We start from the raw sequence: 19,354 nt of genomic DNA, 5'->3' as shown, positions 1-19,354 counted from the left end.
ACAGATGAGGAAACCGAGGCCTTAAGGAGTTGAATGACTCGCCCAAGGTCGCAATATTCTACAGGGACGGGATGGGAACTCCGTTCTTAAAACTTCAAGTTCAGTGTTCTTTCTGGGATCGGGAGACAGTAGCAGAGAGGGCAGACGACCAGAGATGGGAGGGCTGCGTGTTGGGGATGGGGCGTCAGCCGCAGGGCTGGATGTGGGTTTTGGTATCAGGAATGGGACTTCGTTGGAGGGTCTCGCGATACCAGCCCCCTGGTGTAATCCTTCTTCAGATCTGAACGAAGATGAGGATGTGCTGGCGATGCTGAAGGGCTCCCAGTTCTGCAAGATCCGCTCTCTCAAATGGCGGAAGGCGCGGTTCTATCGGCTGCAGGAAGATGGTCTCACCGTGTGGTTCCAGCGCCGCTTCCGACACCCCAAGTCGCATCACGTCTGTGAGTGCCCCGTGCCCTCCCCGCCCCCGCCCCGCCCCCGGCTGTTCCCTCTCTTCCCCAGTGTCTCTGGGTCCCTCTAGCCCCAGCGTGGCGCTGCCCGAGGTGCTTAGCCAGGCCCTTGTGTCCCCCCCTCCCCATCCAGGCAGTAGCTCTCCTCCGGGTAGTTGAGGCAGGGGTCGGGGTTTGAAACCCGGGTTCTCACTAACTTGCTTTGGCACTCTGGGCAAGCCCCACCTTGGCGTTGGGTCCTGGTAAGGTGGGGCGGGGCGGGCATCAGATTTCGAGGTCCCGGCCAGCCCCTTCGAAGGCTGATTCGGTGACGTTCGACACCCCCCTCCCACCCCCACCCTCGCGCAGTCTTCTTGCAGCATATCGAGGCGGTCCGCCAGGGCCATGAGTCCGAGGGGCTGCGGCGCTATGGCAGTGCCTTCCCTGCGGGTCGCTGCCTCACCATCACGTTCAAGAACAGGCGCAAGAACCTGGACCTGGCCGCGGCCACTGAGGAGGAGGCACAGCGCTGGGTGCGGGGCCTGGCCAAGCTCCGGGCGCGCCTGGACGCCATGAGCCAGAGGGAAAAACTTGACCAATATCCTTTGCGGCAGCTGGGGCAGAAGTGGGCTCTGCGGGGCTACCCGGGCACAGACTTGAGCCCCGGATTGCGGACAGAGCTTTGGGGGGGGGGGCGGGGGAGGCAGTCCACAGGGAGGAAGAACTCATTGGTGAGAGATAATCCCTGCCTTCAGTCTGTCATCAAGCATTTCTTTCTTTTTAAAAGCCTTCCCTTCGGTCTTAGAATCCACCTGGAACAAGGCAGAAGAGCAGTAAGGGCTAGGCAAGGGGGGTTAAATGACTTGCCCGGGGTCACACAGCTAGGCCATGTCTGAAGTCAGTTGAACCCAGGACCTCCCAACTCCAAGCCTGGGCCTCTTCCATTGTGCTTTCCAGCTGTCTCATTGGTCATTTATTCATTCACTAACCATGTGGCTGGCATTGTACCAGCCCTGGGGAGAGAAGGCCAGGCAAGGCCAAAGTACTTGTCCTCAGTCAACCAACAAGTGTTTAATATGTACCAGTCTTTGCTAAGCCTTGAGGATGCAAAGAAAGGCCAAAACACTCACTGCCCACAAGAAGTTTACATTTTTTTTTAACCCTTACCTTCTGTATTAGAATGATGCTACGGTTCAGCCCCAAGGCAGAAGAGTGGTAAGAGTGAGGCAATGGGGATGAAGTGACTTGCCCAGGGTCACACAACTATAAGTGTCTGAGGCCAGATTTGAACCCAAGACCACCATCTCTAGGCCTGACTCTCAATCCACTGGTCCCCCTCACAGCCCCCCAAAAGCTTCCATAGGCACGGGGGTGGGGGGAATACACCATACAAATGCCTGTCTCTACAACACAGAACTAAGAGCAGCTAGAAGATAATTTCCGAGTGAAGGCAGTATGTGGGGGTCTGGGGTGAGTGCTGGGAGGAGGCTGAGGGCCCTGTAAAGGCCTCCTACAGAAGGTGGGATTTGAGTTGGAGTCTTCTAAGATAACAGGAATGATTTGAGGGAAAGGTGAGGAGGGAGAGAATTCCAGGCTTGGAAGACAGAAGAGGGCTAGGAGGAGTCAGGAAATGGAGTGTCCAGGAGGAGAAGGCCAGTGGGGAGCCCTGGCATAGAGTATGGAAAAGGGAATAAAGTGTAAGAATACTGGAAAAGGAGTATAGTGGCTCAGTGCCTAGAGATGGGAGGTCCTGGGTTCAAATTTAGCCCAGACTCTTCTTAGCTGTGTGGCCCTGGGTAAGTTACTTGACCCCCATTGCCTAGCCCTGACCACTCTTCTGCTGTGGAACCAATACCCAGTATTGATTGCAAGTTGGAAGGTAAGGGATTAAAAAAAAAAAGACTGGGTTCCCTGGCCAGTCTGACAAGACACACAGTGGTTGCCCTCACTGTAACGGAGGAGGCTCCGTGGCTGTACTCTAGAAGCTCTGTCTCCGGCTGATGGGGAAGGCACAATCCACTCCATCCATCAGGCAAGCATTTATTAAGGGCATAAAACACGCCACACCCTGTGTTAGGTGCTGAGGATTCAAAAAGCAGAACAGTCAGTCCTTGAGCCCAAGGAACTTACATTCTCTGGGCAGGTGGGATGTGTGGCTATAGAAGTGAGAACACAAGAGATGCAAAATGAACACAAAGCAATTTTTGAGAAGGCAGCTAGGCGAATTCAGTAGGTAGAACTCTGGGCCTAGAGTCAGGGAGACCTGGGTTCAAATCTGAACTGACCCTTAATAACTGTCATCCTGGGCAAGTCCCTTAACCTCTGTTGGCCATTATCTACTGAAGAAGGAAATGGAAACCACTCCAGTATCTTTGCCAAGAAACTCCAAATGGGGTTACAAAACAACTAATTCTGGGGAAGGGAGAGCCATGCAGTTGGGGTGGGGGGAGATGCTGCCTTCTTTGGAGATTAGTTTTGAAGGAAGGGACAGAGGTGAGGAAAGAGGCTGCTCCTGGCATGGGGGCCAGCATCGTCAAGAGCCGGCTGTCTGGAGATGGGGCGTCTTGTGAGCACCCAGAAAGGGGCTGATTTGGAAGCTCCCAGCACGATGGGGGTGATCAGAGTCCCAGGGGGGACTCCAGGCTAATGAAAGGAGGGTGCAGGAGGGCCAGGATGGTGTTCGTGTCTGGGTCCCCTCAGCGTGTAGTTTCCTGAACTTTCTTACCTGGATCCATGGCTACCTGCACCAGGCAGATTCAGACCATGACAGCAAGATGAGTTTCAAGGAGATCAAACACCTCCTTCAGATGGTGAATGTGACGATGGATGACATGTATGCCCAACAACTCTTCGAGGTACCCAGCGGCCCCCTGCTTCCCGGTCTGAGAGCCATTTTGTCTTTCTTCTTCCCCTTTTGTGGGACCTTCCCTCTACTTTCTCCAGATGCCTCTCTCCTGTGATTTTCTTATATTGATCCTAACTGAATTCCTCATCCCTGCCACCCCATGTCCTTCATTTCTCAGACCATCTATTCCCGACATCGAAATTTAAGCTTATAAATTTAAAGTCAGAACACAACCGGCTCACTTTACAGATGAGGAAACCAAGGCACAGGGGGGCTAAGCAATTAACAGAGTCAGGATTCCAATGTAGGCAATCTTTTTTTTTTTTAACCCTTACCATCTGTCTTAGAATCAGTTCTGTGCATTGATTCCAAAGCAGAAGAACAGTAAGGGCTAGGCAATGGGGGTTAAGGGACTCTCCCATGGTCGCACAGCTAGGAAGTGTCTGAGGTCAGATTTGAACCCAGGACCTCCTATCTCTAGGTCTGGCTCTTAAACCACTGCAGGCAATTTTTAAATTCCAGGTGCAGAATTTTTCTCCCATCCCTGGATCAGGCAGGCCAATTAACTAACTCACTCTGTGGAGTGAGCAATGTCTGGGACTCATTACCTTAACTGTCAGATTAAGTCAGGCCAAAGGTGGGGACAAAAGAAGAATTTGGGGGCCTGGTCCTTTATCCTACAACAGAGCAGAGGAGGCTGGGGAGCTTGGAGGTCCAAGCTTTTTTTTTTTTCCTTTCGCTTTATACATCTGCATTTAAAAAACAAAAATCTTTCATATCCCATTGAAAAACAAAAGGAAAAGGGGGAAAAACATATACAAGTATGTACAGTCAAGCAAAACAAATTCCTGCATTGGCCATGTCCAAAAAGAAATAGGTTGGGCAGCTAGGTGGCTCAGTGGATTGAGAGCCAGGTCTAAAGACAGCAGGTCCTGGGTTCAAATTTGACTTTGAATATTTCCTAGCTGTGTGACTTTGAGCAAGTCACTTGACTCCTATTGCCCAGTCCTTACCCTTTCTTCTAGCTCAGAATCTATACTTAGTATTGACTCTAAGACAGAAGACAAGGGTTAAAAAAAAAGTTAGGTGGGTAGAATTATCCTTCCATCATCCATCCCTCTGGGATCATGAGGGATCATGTCCCCCCACCCCCATTCCACCCACTTCCTCCAAGATCTCAAACCCAAAGTCAGTGAGTAGAGAGGGAAGAGACCAGCCCAGATCCCTTGGTATACATTAACAGGGGGCCATTCCTGTAGTGCTGGTGAGCACCCACAAGGCATTTCTACCATTCGAGTTTACACAGGTGCACACCACACACACCATGGAGATATTATATGTGGGTCTGTGACATGATATAGTGGAAGGGCATATAACTCAAGGGGTCTGTGCATTTGTTTTTTTTTTAATATTTCAATAACTATATGTATTTCAACAAAATGTATTTCCTTTGTAATCCATTGGCTTTAACAATGTTATTTTGAGAAGGGATGAGCCACTGGCTTCATCAGAGGGGATCCTGACAACTCAAAAAATATTTTTTTGTATTAAATTTTATTTTATTTCCCCCAATTACATGTAGAAAGTTTCCAGCATTTTTCAAAGAATATTGAGTCTTGAATTTTTTCCCTCCTTCCCTCTCTCATAACCGTCCGTTCCAGTTGAGATGGGAAGCAATCTCAGATTTTACATGTGAGATCATGTAAAACAAACAACAACAAAAAAAAGAGTAAGAATTCTCATATAGTGGATAGAATACTAGATATTGAGTCAGAAAAAAATCTGGGTTTCAGTCCCCATTCCCCCATCCACTTGGTTTCTTCATTTGTAAAATGATAATTAATAATACTAGCTAGACCTTATAGAGCATTTAAAAAGATTTGTAAAAAGCTTTGCAAATATCCTCTCACTTTCTCTTCACAACAACTCAGGGAGGTGGGTACTATTATATCCCCATTTTACAGATGAGAAAATTGAGGAAAAGACAGAGGTTAGGTGACTTGCACAGGTCAAGTTGATAAAATTTGAACTCTGGTCTTGCTGCTTTTTAGGTCTGGTACTCTCCCAGTGTACCATCTAAAATAACAGCTCACATTTATATTAGTGCTTCAAGATTCTTTACACATATTTTACAAATCATTTGATCTTTATAACATCCGTGGGAGGTAAGGGCTACTATTATCCCCATTTGTGGTTTATCCACGCTTTGTGATCTCTTTTGGGTATTTCTTTTGGCAAAGATTCTGCAGTGATTTACCATTTCCTTTTTGAGCTCAATTGACAGATAAGGAAACTGGGGCAAACAGAATTAAATGATTTGCCTAGGGTCACACAGCTAGTAGGTGTTTGAGTGTTTGAACTCAGGTCTTTATGACCCCAGGTCTGGGTCCGCTATACCATCTCAGTGTCATTTTACAAATGGGAAAATGGAGGCAGATAGGTTATGTGATTTGAATTCAGGTCTAGCTGTCCTCTAACAGTCCTTCTTCATGGTGGTGAGGACCAGATGAGATAAAAAATTGTGTAGATGAAAGCTCAGAAGACTTGAAAGTGGTAATAACAACGCTGATCATTGAGAAGCTCACAGAGAGCGAGAACTGGGTGGAAGGGGGAACCGAGGAACTTCTGATTCAGCCCTGCTTCAACTGTCGCTAGCCTGGGGCATGGGGTGGGGAGTGGGGGGTGACTGGGGCTGACAGTTCCTGTCCCCCTTCCCTTCAGTCTGCCAGCACTAGCCATGGAAGGCAAACAGGTCAGGAGGCTCAGGACTCAGGAAAGGTACTGCACAGCCCCCCACCCAAACCTTGGATGCTTACTAGCTCTGGGACCCTGGACAAAGTCGATGACCTCTCTGTGACTCATGTTTCCTCAACTGCAAGGCAGGGATAAAAATAATAGCACCTACCTCGCAGGGTTGTTGCTAAGATTTTTGGGATACCCCCTAGGGATCAAGCACTTTGCAGACTTTTGAAGTGCTTTAAAAAAAAAGGCAATTATTATTATGTGACCTTTGGCAAGCTGAAAGTCACGAGCCTAGGTCTCAGTATCCTCTGCTGGCCCTACTTCCATCCTGGAAGGATATAAATGAGACGGCTGCCTCTGACAATAGTTTGTAATGGACATGGCTGTGCTCATGAGAAGGGTCCGATATAATGTATAATGACATCAGGATCAGGAGTAAGGATGGTCACGAGATCATAATGTGTCACAGGCGGGTGGAGGCCATAGAGCCATCCACTATTGTACCTTCCTTTTCTTAGGTCATAAGTAGCAGGACAAGACTTTCTACTGACTACAAAGCCAGTTGTGTGTCTCCCCCCACCCCCACCCCATGACATCACTTTACATCACTTTTTAAAAATAATACCTCAAATTTATTACAATATACAGAGACCCAAATTTTATTCTCACATTATCCAGAGAGTATTTAACAACCCATAAAAGAGTCAATGGAATTAAAGTATCAGGGAAGACATGGAATTTCACAGAGAAAGCAACGTAGTCCATTGAATTAAGATACATGAAAAGTGGAAAATGGTGATGTTCCATAACATTTAGCAATTTATACATTTAGACAGACTTTGTAGATTTAGCCCCTCCAAGGATTCACAAATTATAAGCAAAAACTCAGCTAACAAACATAAATAAAGTTTGTTTACAATCAAATGTAATGAAATATTGAAAAGCTAGTGACATCCTGGAATCGAGGATGAGTTTTGATGCTTACTGGTTGTGTAAACCTGGGCAAGCCACTTTTTACTGCGCGGGGCCTCAGTTCCTCTGTCTGCAAAATGAGGACAGTTCATATTTGCAGTCTTGTGGGTAAATCACTTTGTCACCTTGGAAGTATTAGAAAAATAGGGCTGCTGTTATCTTCTAGTGATACTGTACAAAGCATCGTCCCTAGAGTGACCCCATCAGCCAGCTAGTACAGGCCTCATCGTTATCGGAGTTATTCCTGTCATGTTGGACTCAAGGCATCTGGTAGGAAGGGAATGGGGCAGAGAGCCCCATCCCCACCCGTGAGATGTCTTGGTGTCCTCAGGAGTGTGACAGCTCTAAGAATGAGCGGCTTGAGGATGCTGAAATTGAGGAGTTCCTACGGAGACTACTGAAACGGCCTGAGCTGGAGGAAATCTTCTACCGATACTCTGGGGAAGACAGGGTCCTGAGTGCCGCTGAGCTGCTGGAGTTCCTCCATGACCAAGGGGAGGAAGAAGCCACCATGGCCCAGGCTCAGCACCTGATCCATACCTATGAGCTCAATGATAAAGGTGTAGATGTGGGAAAAGATGCAGGGCAGGGCAAGGGCTGGTGGGACAGACTTGGGGGAGAAGCACAGAGAAGAGAGAGCTGGGGGGAAAAGAAATGAAGTTTGGGATTAGTAGGGGAAGGGGCTAGAGTTAAGGGTAAAAATGGGGGTAAAAGGTCACAGAAAACCTGAGGCAATTTTAAGAGGGTTTGGAGGAAGGAGAGGAGGATGTGAAGGAGGCTGGGTTACAGGGATTTCTTTAGGAAGGGCTATCAGGCTATCATATTCCAAAAGGAATAGGGTATAGAATCCTCTCTTGCCCTATAGAGAAGTAGAAGGGAAATAAGTAAAGGAGTGGTGAGGAGGGGAGTAATATAAGGGAGGGAGAGGTTAGGGGGGAAGTGATTAAAAGACCCTATGGAGAAGTAGGAGGGGAATAAGAAGGATAATGGTGGGGAAGGGAGTAATACAAGGGAGGGGGAATGGGGGAAGTGGTTAAAAACAAAACACTGGTGTGGACAAACAGTGAAAGGAGAAAGGACAGGATTAAAAGAAGAAATCAAGAAGGAGGGGAATACACAGATGGTAATCATAATTATGAATATAAATGGGATGAACTCATCCATAAAACAGCAGATAGCAGAGTGGATTAAAAACCAGAATCCTACATGTTGTTTACAAGAAACACATTTGAGGCAGGTAGACACAGAGAGTAAAGGTAAGAGGCTGGAGCAGAATCTATTGAGACATATTTCAAAAGGAAAAGGGAAGTGTTAGAAGGGCTCAGAGGGGCCAGGTATGGGGAGGTTAGTTACTTCCTGGCTACCGTCCAATCAGAGCTGACTCCCCTATCCCTCTGCTCTCCTACCGGTAGCTAAACAGCATGACCTGATGATGCTGGATGGTTTCATGATGTACTTGCTGTCGCCTGAGGGTGCTGTTCTGGACCCAGCTCACAAAGATGTATACCAAGACATGAATCAGCCCCTCTCCCATTACTTTATCTCCTCTTCCCATAATACTTACCTGACCCAGTCCCAAATCGGTGGTGCCAGCAGCACAGAGGCCTACATCAGGTAGGACAGATGGGCCTGAGGATCTAAGACCTAGGCCCCAGGGGACCCTTCCTTGGGCAAAATCAAGACCAAGAGAAAACAAGATGTGCATAGGTATAATGTGGGGGAGCCACAGCTGTTCGGGGTCAACTATCCCAGGAACATGGGATCTTTAGTTCTCTAGCTCGCATCTCAGGCCCCTTGGCCCTCTGTTTTACTCCTACTTTGTGGTATAGTAGAAAGAATGCAGGATTTGGAGAGGACCTGGGTTCAAATATGACCATTTATGAGCTGTATATCTTTGGGTGAGCTATTTAGCTCCTCTGGATCTCAGTTTCCTAATCGGAAAATTGAGGGAATCCAACTCTTAGATCCCTCCTTGCCCTGATCTGAGCTGGGCTCTCTCTTCTTCCATGATCCTCATTAGGGCGTTTGCCCAGGGTTGCAGGTGTGTGGAACTGGACTGCTGGGAGGGCGCAGATGGAGAACCTGTGGTTTATCATGGGCACACATTCACCTCTAAGATCCTCTTTCGGGATGTCATCCAAGTCGTGCGGGACCATGCCTTCTCGGTGAGCCCCTGCCCTGCCCTGTCTCACCCCAGTCCTTAGCCCCAGATTCTTGTGTGATGAGATATCCACTCCATCCTAATCCTGATTGTGCCCTTCCTTATCCTTAACCTTCCCTCAAGTTTTCAAAAGTGACTCACTATCAACTTCCTTTCTCCTTTCTCCTTTCTTTATGGGCTCTCAGCCCATCTCCTTCCACCCTGTCCTGGCCCCATGACAGCCATCATTGGGAGACCCTCCCCCTGGGTCCCATCTGTGCCATGACTGCTGTGATCAATGTCCCTATATGCCAAGCTCCCATTCAGTTTAGGAATTGGGGCAGAGTTCAGAGGGACCTGCTGTTTGGTTCACTGAATTAGGATCAATCAACATGCTTTTTATTAGGCCCCTATTATATGCCAGCACTGTGCTAAGTGCTGGGGCAATAAAGAAATAAGGAAAATAGTCCTTGCCAATGTAAAGACATGGAGTCTAGGATGTAGGCTTGTATGTGAGGAACAGTAAGCAGACCTATCTAGTTCCCAAAACTAAAGCTTAAAGGAATCTTAGAGGCCAACAAATTCAACTCCTTCATTTTACAGATGAAGAAACTGAGACAGAGGTTGACTGACTTGCTCAGGGTCATACAGCTAGTAAGTGTCTGAAGCAAGATTCAAACTCATGTCTTCCAGCATTCTTTCCATTACACCTATATTACAGTCTTAACAATGGGAGAAATATGTTAAGAAACTAGCATCTTTGGGAGAGGTGAGGTTGTGGAGGTTTAAATTCCAAACAATCCTATTTTTACAAATCAGAAAACACAGATTGGGAGAGGTTACACAGACAGTAAGTGTCATCAGCTTCCTAGTCTGTCTGGATTGCCCAGATTTCCCCTGAGTGGCTGGGACCTAGCCTGGGGGAGAAACAGAACCCTGATCCTGGTTACTTCCCTGCTCTCCTCTATCAGCTGTCCCCGTACCCAGTCATCTTATCCCTGGAGAATCACTGTGGGTTACAGCAACAATCCACCATGGCTCACTACCTGCGGACCATCTTGGGGAACATGCTGGTGACAGAAACCCTGGATGGGAAAATTCCCAAAGAGCTGCCCTCTCCAGAGGTGATGCCCCAACAAAACTGGGAAGGAGCAGTGGGAAGGGGGGGGGGGCGTAGGAGGAGGGGAAGAGGCAGACAGTCTGGGGCGAGGGTTAGCTTCCTGTGTGAAGACAAATACCCCACCACATTTGGGTTTGGGGAGGATTTAATAGGGTTAGAACTCTAGATGATAAAACTGAGCATCTCAAGTTGGGGGAGAGAACTTGGTTGAAAGACTTCAAGATTCAAGGTCTTGGCAGAGGAGATCACTGAAACAGAAGTCTATCCTGAGCAAGGGGGCCAAGAGGTCTGGGAGTTCTTAGAGGGATCTTAGCTATCTGTACTGGGGTAACAAGCTGGGGAAAGGAGAGGAGAGGAGAGGGAAGGGGAGGGAATAAGGGTTGACACTTGTCTCTTGACCTCCACAGCAGCTGAAGGGCAAGGTTCTCATAAAGGGCAAGAAACAAATCGTCCATCAGAAAGAAGAGCCTCGGTCTGATCTGCCTGATGAAGACAAAGAAGATGAACTTAAGGTTTGGGGGTGTCCTCAAGGTCAAAAAACCACAGAGAGAAAGGGCATGAAAGAAACATTTGTTGAGCCCCTACAATGTGCAGCTAAATGTGCCATAGCGCATGGAGTGCCAGGCCTGCAGTCAAGAAGATTCATCTTCCTGAGTTCAACCCTGGCCTCAGACACTTCCTAGCAGTGTGATCCTGGGCGATTTAACCAGTTTCCTTGTATGTATAATAAAGAGGAGAAGGAAATGGCATACTTCCTAGCTCTGTGACCCTGGGCAAGTTACTTAATCCTGATTGCCTAGCCCTTGACACTCATATTAAGACAGAGGGTTAAAAAGGGAAAAGGAAATACAAAAAAGGTGATATAATGTTCATAATTATGTCAAAACATCAGAAAAGTCCAAGGAATTACACCTGGCACCTCTGAGGGTCACAAAAGATAACCCCTTGCCTTACTGGGGTCTGATGGAGGAAATTGTTGAGCTTGTTGCTTACGTTGTATCTGACTCTGTAACCCCATTTGGGATTTTCTTGGCAAAGATACTGGAGTGGTTTGCCATTTCCTTCTCCAGCTCACTTTGTAGATAGGAAACTGAGGCAAGCAGAGTTCAGGTGACTTGCCCAGGGTCACCTAGGTGGGAAGTGTCTGAGATCACATTTGAACCCAGTACCTCCCCTCTCTAGGCCTGACTCAACTCACTGAGCCATCTCACTGCTCCCAGAAAACTTACTTCTTGACTAGTTGTGCTTTCTAATCTATTCTATCTAGACCTACCTTGGCCTAAGACCTTCTCCTGAAGTTCACTGAGTCCCAGCACTGAAAAGATAATTGAATCTTATAAGAATAAAAGCAACTTAGTCTCACAGTGGACAGAGTGCTGAGCCTGGAGTTAGGTAGACCCGAGTTCAAATCTGGTCTCAGACACTTACTAGCTGTGTGACCCTGGGCTACCTTATCTACCAAATGAGCTTGGAGAAGGAAATGGTAAACCACTTTGGTATCTTTGCCAAGAAAATTCCAAACGAGGCACTGAAGAGTCAGACAACTGAAAAATGACAACACACCACACATCTTAGAATATTACTGTGCAGGTCTGGAATTCAGGTGCTCTAAATTGAACTCATTGGAAGATCATTGGCTTAATTTTGATCAGCCTTCTGATAACATAGTGCTATTGGTGGCAACCTACATAAGCTTCTAACAACCTCCCTCCCAGTAAAAACAAGGAGTACCAGATAATGTTCTCATCATGAGCTCAAAACTTCAGAACAAATGGAAGGGACAGAGAGGTCATCCCCAAAATATACAAAAGACAGTTTTCCTATGGGGGCCGGGTAGATGTTGTTGTCTTGGGCTATAGTGGGATCGAATTTGGGACAGCCAGAGGTTCTTAACTTGGGGTCCATGAACTTGAAAACATTTTTTATTAACTATTTCAATAAAATTAGTTTCATTTGTATTATGTTATTTTACACATTTAAAAACATTCTGAGCATAGTTCCATAGGCTTTGCAAGCCTGCAAAAAAAAGGGTTCATGGCACAAAAAAAAGCTAAGGAGGAAGCCTCAAAACACTTCTCCTTTGGTTTCCCCCAACTTCAGCTGTTGAACATCACAGAGAGAAGGAAGTCGTCTACTCAGAAGTTGGAAGGGTCTTTCCTACCCTATGTAGAGGAAAAGAAGGAAGGAAAGGAGGAACAAGATAAAGAATCGGAGGAGGAGAGAGAGGCAGGGTCTGGAGACCATAGAAAACAGGTGAGCTGGGGGCTAAGGTCCAGAAGAGGGGGTCACATAGATTTGCTTGGCTTACATGGGAATTCAGAGTCCAAAGGAAAGGAAAAATGGAAGGGGTGATGGAGGGAGCTAGTGTTTTGTCTGAATAAAGAGCATGATACTTCCCCAGCCAAGGGCCTTCCCTAGTCTTTAAAATTTTTTTTTCCATTTAAGTTTTATCTAAATTGTTTTTTCCCCAATGATAAATTTATTATCAGGGAAGCTAGGCTCAGTGGTTTGAAAACTAGGTTTAGAGGCAGGAGGTCCTATACGATCCTAAGCAAGTCACTTAACCTCCATTACCTAGCCCTTACTACTCTTCTGCCTTAGAAAAAATAGGTAGTATGTTAAGATGCTAAGGGTTAAAAAAAAAAAGATAGAATGTCCTGTATCAGAGAGGATTCAAAGTGGTAAGAATCTTATGTTAGGGGGAGTGAGGTATTGATTCTAAGATAGTAAGGATTTAAAAAAAAAATCTATTATCCTTTCCCTTCTCTCCATGAGAAAGTGAAAAGAAATAAACAAAATTCTTTTAAACAAATATGCCTAGTTAAAGCAAAAAAAAAAATTCCTATACGTCCAAAAAATATGCCTCATTTTGAGTGGACCACCTCTCTGCCAAGAGCCTGTTTCATTATCCTTCCTCTGCAAATCACCATTTGGTGATCGAGTAGATCAGAGTTCTTAAGTCTTTCAAAGCTGTTTGTCTTAATTATAGAGCTCTTACAGAAATTATTCCTGTCTCCTCACTTGCCTCTGCAGTGGTTCATGCAAATCTTCCCACGTTTCTCTGAAGCCATCCTTCCAAACTTACAGTTTAATAGTATTCCATTTACATACAATTTGTTCAGTCATCCCTTAATTTTTGGATTTTTTTGGTTTTTCCACCACAAAGCTGCTGTAAAGATGTTTGTGCCTATGGATCTTTCCCTTTCTTTGAACACCTTGGGGTTCAGGTTTTCCCTATTCTCCTCATCTCATGGCTTCAGAATTCCCCTCCTCCTCCTCCTCCTCCTCCTCCTCCCCATTTATGAGATGATATCCTTGAACTGTTCAACATATAGGACATCTGACTTGGGATGGGGGGGGAGGTGGCAGAGAGGAACAGTCCAGGTAGGGGTCTGGATGGTTGAGGGTTAGGTTGAGAAATGGCTGGCCCAGTCCTAGAATTTGTGGTCTAAGCCTGGGGATGGGATTATTTCTTCCTAACAGACCAAGACAAATCTCCAGATCTCCTCTGGGCTCTCGGACCTGGTTATTTACTGCCGTGCCTCCCATTTAAATGCCCCGAATCTGCCTGGGATACAAGCCCAACCTTGTCAGGTCACTTCTCTCAATGAACGAAAAGCCAGGAAGTTTGTCAAAGAAGCTGGTAGGAATCCAAGTTGTGGGGAAGACTACTGGAAAAGAGAAAGGGGGAGAATGTTGGGGCTGGCCTGATTAGGGAGCCCTCTTAGGGGACCCAAAGGGGGTTGTGGAGACCAAGGGTGTGGGCTCAGGGAGGGGTAGAGAGAGGGGGGGAGAGGGACAGAGGGACAGAGAGAGAGAGAGAGAGAGAGAGAGAGAGAGAGAGAGAGAGAGAGAGAGAGGATTTTATTTTCAGTGATGACACTCGGGGTTTAGAGAGAGGGTAGAACCAGGAAATTAGAGACAGGAACCAAGTATTTATGGAGCACTTGACCCGCTAGGCACTCAGTGTCTCGAAGAAGTCTAAGATGTAGGCACTGCCCTCATGGACTTTGATATCAAAAAAATATGTGTGAAAGGGTTATACAGGCAAAATACTGAAAACCCTCTAATAGAAGGAGAGATCATGCCAGCTGGTGTGTTTGGGATTTGAAGAATAGGTAGGATAGAAGAGGAAACCATTAGGAGAGACCTCCAAAGGGGTACCTGGGACAACCTTTCTAGTTCAGGTTGAGAAAAGAATGAGTGATTTCTGAGCTAGCTATGAGTTTTCCCCATACCCCTGTACACCAAGGCCCAGGCCAGGCTTCTGCCATACCCATTGTTCCTAGGTGGGGGGTGCTACCTGATGTAGTGATGAGTGGAGGGGGGGGGTAAGAGTGGGGGAGTTGGGACCCAGGCTTGACCATCTCCCCCTGCCCAGGAAACAACTTTATCCGATGTAACACTTACCAGCTGTGTAGAGTCTACCCTTTGGGGCTCAGGATGACCTCTGCCAATTATAACCCCCAGGAGATGTGGAATGGGGGCTGCCAGCTGGGTAAGCTATGGGGGATGGGGGATACATGGACATCCTAAGTGCATGGTAGGGAAGGGGAAATGGGCACTGGAAGGATAACCATCTGAGTAGGGGGACAGTCTGTGGGAAGGATGATTGCCACCAGTGTGCCAACAGGAAAGCCTGGTACCAGGGAAATATGGGGTTGGTATAGGAGGTACCAAAAGAGGCACAAGGGATTAAAGGCTAGGGGTGCGGTACAACATGATCCCTGAAGGCATAATCTGATACAGCTGGGGGCCTGGACTGAATGGCACTAATAAATGGCACTAGTTAGGATCCAGGCTCGACTCCCAGGCCCATGCTTGCTGTACTTTGCATCTACACTACTGCCCCTTTCATCTAAACTGGAACTCTCTTCTCCCCAGCCTCACTCTGCTTGTCCCTTCTGTCACTGACTCCACTAAGGGCAGTAATGGTGCTTTGGGTGGGATGGAGAGTATCACCTGTTGGTGCTTCTGAGGTTTGAGCCTTGTAAGGAGATCCTGAGAAAGGGGGATGGAACAAGGAGGAAGCTGTAGGAGGCCCGAGTAGCAAGCATCCTGCATGTGCCTAGGCCCAGGGCAAGTGAGCAAGCAGCAGGACAAAGACGACTGATCCACACTCTAGCCTACCAAGGATCTATGTATGGCTTCAGCTTGATAAACAAGCATTTATTTTGAGCCCATGCTATGCGAATAGATATCAGGGATGGACAAAAATCAAAACTAAAACAAACCAAAGCCAGACGAGGTGAAGGCAGATCTAGACCCTTAGCCCTCACCATCTGAGGCTCCCTCTGCCCTGACCCATTTCTCCCACAGTGGCCTTGAACTTTCAGACTCCTGGGTATGAGATGGACCTGAATAATGGCCGCTTCCTGGTGAATGGGAAATGCGGCTATGTCCTGAAACCTGATTTTCTGAGGCACAGAGACACAACCTTTGACCCTGAACACCCTGGGGCCCCCCAGACCACCCTCATCATCAAGGTCAGCACCACAGAGAAAACCTTGTGCCAGGAGGAAGGGGATACAAGGGGTTGCTCTACTGGACAAGCTTATTGTCTTGGTGGCTGTGGTGGTGGTGGTGAGAATGGCTATGGATGAGGGTGGGAAAGAGAGTCACCCCTACAGAGCAGGCACAGACTCTTCAGCAGAAGGTAGCTGTGGATATTCAGAGCTGGGATAGTGAAGAATGGAATGTTTCCTAGAGGCTAAGAAATGTGGAAGATGAATAAGGAGAAATGGGGGGTGGGGGGGAAGGAGAGGAACAGGAGTTAAGGAGTCTTTGCAAAGGCCTGGGAGGAGGAAAAGGTGAGACATGGCCAACTAGGGGCAGGAGTGCTTTCCAGTGTGAAGTGGAAACAAAGCAGTAGCTCTGGAAAAAAGGAGATTGGTGTATCTCACTGACCAATGCCAGTGAGAGCTTGAGCAGGTCTCTTAATAAGGCTTTCCTTGGGGGTGGCTGGGATTAGCTGTGAATTTTAGCAACTATGGGTGGAAGGGGCTGGTGTGGGCCCCTCCCTAATTCTGCTCTTCCTTTTCCCTCTCATCAGGTGCTGACAGCTCAGCAATTGCCCAAATTGAACAGAGAGAAGCCAAATTCGATTGTGGACCCACTGGTTCGAGTGGAGATCTATGGGGTACCCAGGGACTGTGCCCAGAAAGAGACTGACTATGTGCTCAACAATGGTGTGTGTGGATGATGGGTTTGGATGTACCATGGAATCAAGGGCCAGCAATTTAGGGCATGAATTTAAAAGTGAAAGGAAAAGGAAAGTGTGGGTTTGTGCTCCTGGAAGGGAAGAACGGGACAGATTCTTGCAGACAGTCCGTTTTGGTAGTAGAGGGGTAGGCTGAGAGACCCTGTGCTCGGTCTACAGGTTTTAATCCTTATTGGGGGCAGACTCTGAAGTTCACCCTTGGGGCCCCAGAGCTGGCCTTGGTTCGATTTGTAGTGGAAGACTATGACGCTACCTCCTTCAATGACTTCGTGGGCCAATTCACCCTGCCCTTATACAGCCTAAAGCAAGGTGAGTACAATGAGTCAGAGAGGGAATGAGAAGACCAGGAAAGAGAGGGCTGTCAGGGTGGTGACATGGAAATGATGAGATGGAGAGGAAGGAACATAGGGGAGAAATAAGAGTTACAGGCCTAAGTGTGGTCAAGGACTATCCCTGCCCTCCCCAAATCACCTGGTGTCCCTTTCCCAATATACTTGCTGTCATCAGTCCTCCTAACAAGTTGGGACAGGGTGGCATAGACACTAATGCTTGGTTTCTCCCACAGGGTACCGACACATCCACCTATTCTCTAAGGATGGGGCTTCTCTCTCCCCAGCCACACTCTTTGTCCACATTCAGATTAAAAACCAGTGAGGGAGGAATAGGAGCAGGATTCCCTCATTGCCAGTTTATGCCCAGAACCTGCCTTCCTGCTTGGAACCCAGAGGCATGGTTTTGGGGAAGAGGATGCTTTGTCCATCCTTCTCTAGGAGAGCCTGTGGAATTGCCATCATTCCCTCCAAAACCCAGGATGCTTGGAACTTCTTCCTCCTCTGCAGTTTTGGGTCCTTCTCAGATCTGTGGATATGAGGGTGGATACCTGTGTCCTTGGGGCTCATCCCATTATGAGCTTGTCCCCGCTGGGCTTTGATCATAGACTAGATGCCCGGAGTTCTGCTGTGATCTGGGAAATGGGTGGTCTCTCTCTGAGAAGGAGCTGATCTGGCCTGAGTTTTGGCCCTCTTGGATATTTTGCTGACCTTGGGGCTAAAGCCCATGTTTCCTCTTCACTCTCTTGGTGCCAGGATCTTTAACAACCTTAGAACATCAACACCCACTTTGACCCTATGGGCTCTCCTGTTCTTGGCAAGGATCTACATTCCATTCTCCTTTAGGAAAAGTAGAGGCCAGGAAACAGTGGAGACTGAAGCAGTTTTTGGTTTTCCTGAGGAGTCCTCAGGGGCCAGCAATATTACAGAATAATCTTATAGAGAATAAAGAGTTTATTTTAACACTTCTATCTCATTCTCATTCCTTGTCACTACACTCATGCCATGAGGGGTAGAATGACTGTCCCCTGCCAAAATTCATTCCAACAGACATTAAGCATCAACTCTTCATAGGCACCACATTTATTAAAAGGGATATCAAGACAAAGTCTTGCCCTCAAGGATCTAATGATTTTACTGTAAGTGGATGCCGAAGAGAGAGGCAGACATACTGAGCTAGAGAGAAGATCCCACTGGCTGGAAGGATGAGAGAAGCTAGAAGAGAAAGCTGATTAGTGGTCTATCTCTTAGGACACAATATGCAGCAATCTGCATAGTTCTGCATAATTCTGACACCACAAAAATAAAAAAGACCTATTTCTAAGGAAATGCTAACAACCAGAGGAAATCAGGAAAGATCTCTTGTAGGAGTTGGTGATTAAGACGAGTCTGGAAGGGAATGGGTGTTTCAAGAAATGGAGATGAAGGAAAACATTCTAGGCAAGAGGGCCAGCCTATGCAAAGGCAGAAAATGGGATGCTGTATTGGAGGAATGATCAAGTCAGTTTGGCTGAAAAGTATGTAATGAGGTTGGAAAGGGAGACTGAGGGCAGGTTGTGAGGGATCTCCTAGGGGCAAAAGGGAGCCACTTAAACTTCTTGAACAGGGGAGTGGCATGGTCAGGTCTGTCCTTCAGGAATATCAGTTTGACAGCTGTTTGGAAGCTGAATTACAATGGGGAGAGACTTGCTGTAGGGTGACCAATTAGAAAACAATTGAAATAATTTCAGCCAGAGGTGATGAGAGCATGAACTAGAGGGATTATGGTGTTAATGCAGAGAACAAGATGGATGTGGGAAATACTGTATATACTTGCCAAATGACTGGATGTGAGGCATGAAGGGGAGAAGAGGATGAATCCTAAATTGGGAACCTGTCAGACTGAATCAATGTGCCCTTGACAGGAGGGGAATATAAAGAGAGGGTCTGCTGATAAAAAAGAACCTGAGTCTCAGCAATGTAACTTAATAGGGATGAATGTAGAATACTGAAGCCATCAGACTAAAAAAGGAAAAAAGCATTTGGCCTGAGAGGTTCAATGGGAACCTTGAGGCTGAAGTCCCAATCATGGGGCAAAAGCCTTTAAGACAGGAGTAATTAAATGAGGGGGGGGGGTGTCCCATAAGTTTGTTTTCTAAATATTTTGATAACTGTATTTCAATACAATTGGCTTCTTTGGTAACTTTATGTACTTTGATGCATTAAAAAACCTGAGTCTGAGAAAAAGTCCATAGCTTCATCAGATTGTCCATGGGATCTAAGGCCTTTAAGGATAGAGAAAAAGGGTCCAGCTTCTTAGATCCAAGTCCTCAATTCATGCTTCACTCTGGTGGCTTTACAGTAAGGCCCTTTCAAGTCTACTGACTAGCTTGCCCAGGATAGCCCAGGCTTTTATCTGGTTTTATGCATGCACAACAATGCAATTTATAAAATGCTTTCACCTTCCTTTTCTTATTTCAATCTCACTATTCCAAATGAGGGAAAAAAAGAATTTGACTTGCATCAGGTCTGCAGAGCTAGACTAGTTGCTAAAACCCACCTCTCTTGACTCTTTAAAA

General features: G+C 46.9%; 1 protein-coding gene across 1 annotated transcript in view; it reads left to right on the top strand.

Moving 5' to 3' along the window:
• PLCD3 (phospholipase C delta 3) overlaps positions 1-17,767 on the top strand; it is a 31,711-nt gene extending 13,944 nt beyond the window's left edge. The window contains exons 3-18 of the mRNA XM_056816981.1: positions 279-440; positions 798-1,026; positions 3,154-3,283; positions 7,319-7,547; positions 8,400-8,601; positions 9,029-9,152; positions 9,731-9,781; positions 10,099-10,251; positions 10,655-10,759; positions 12,348-12,500; positions 13,731-13,890; positions 14,629-14,745; positions 15,567-15,733; positions 16,300-16,435; positions 16,627-16,776; positions 17,033-17,767. Coding sequence (XP_056672959.1) covers positions 279-440; positions 798-1,026; positions 3,154-3,283; positions 7,319-7,547; positions 8,400-8,601; positions 9,029-9,152; positions 9,731-9,781; positions 10,099-10,251; positions 10,655-10,759; positions 12,348-12,500; positions 13,731-13,890; positions 14,629-14,745; positions 15,567-15,733; positions 16,300-16,435; positions 16,627-16,776; positions 17,033-17,121 — 2,357 coding nt within the window. The 3' untranslated portion in view covers positions 17,122-17,767. The remainder of the gene's footprint in view (positions 1-278; positions 441-797; positions 1,027-3,153; positions 3,284-7,318; positions 7,548-8,399; positions 8,602-9,028; positions 9,153-9,730; positions 9,782-10,098; positions 10,252-10,654; positions 10,760-12,347; positions 12,501-13,730; positions 13,891-14,628; positions 14,746-15,566; positions 15,734-16,299; positions 16,436-16,626; positions 16,777-17,032) is intronic.
• The last annotated feature ends 1,587 nt before the right edge of the window (positions 17,768-19,354 follow it).

The sequence above is a fragment of the Monodelphis domestica genome, chromosome 2 (assembly GCF_027887165.1).
Source record: "Monodelphis domestica isolate mMonDom1 chromosome 2, mMonDom1.pri, whole genome shotgun sequence".
NCBI lineage: Eukaryota > Metazoa > Chordata > Mammalia > Didelphimorphia > Didelphidae > Monodelphis > Monodelphis domestica.
This window is presented reverse-complemented; position numbering and strand designations above follow the sequence as displayed.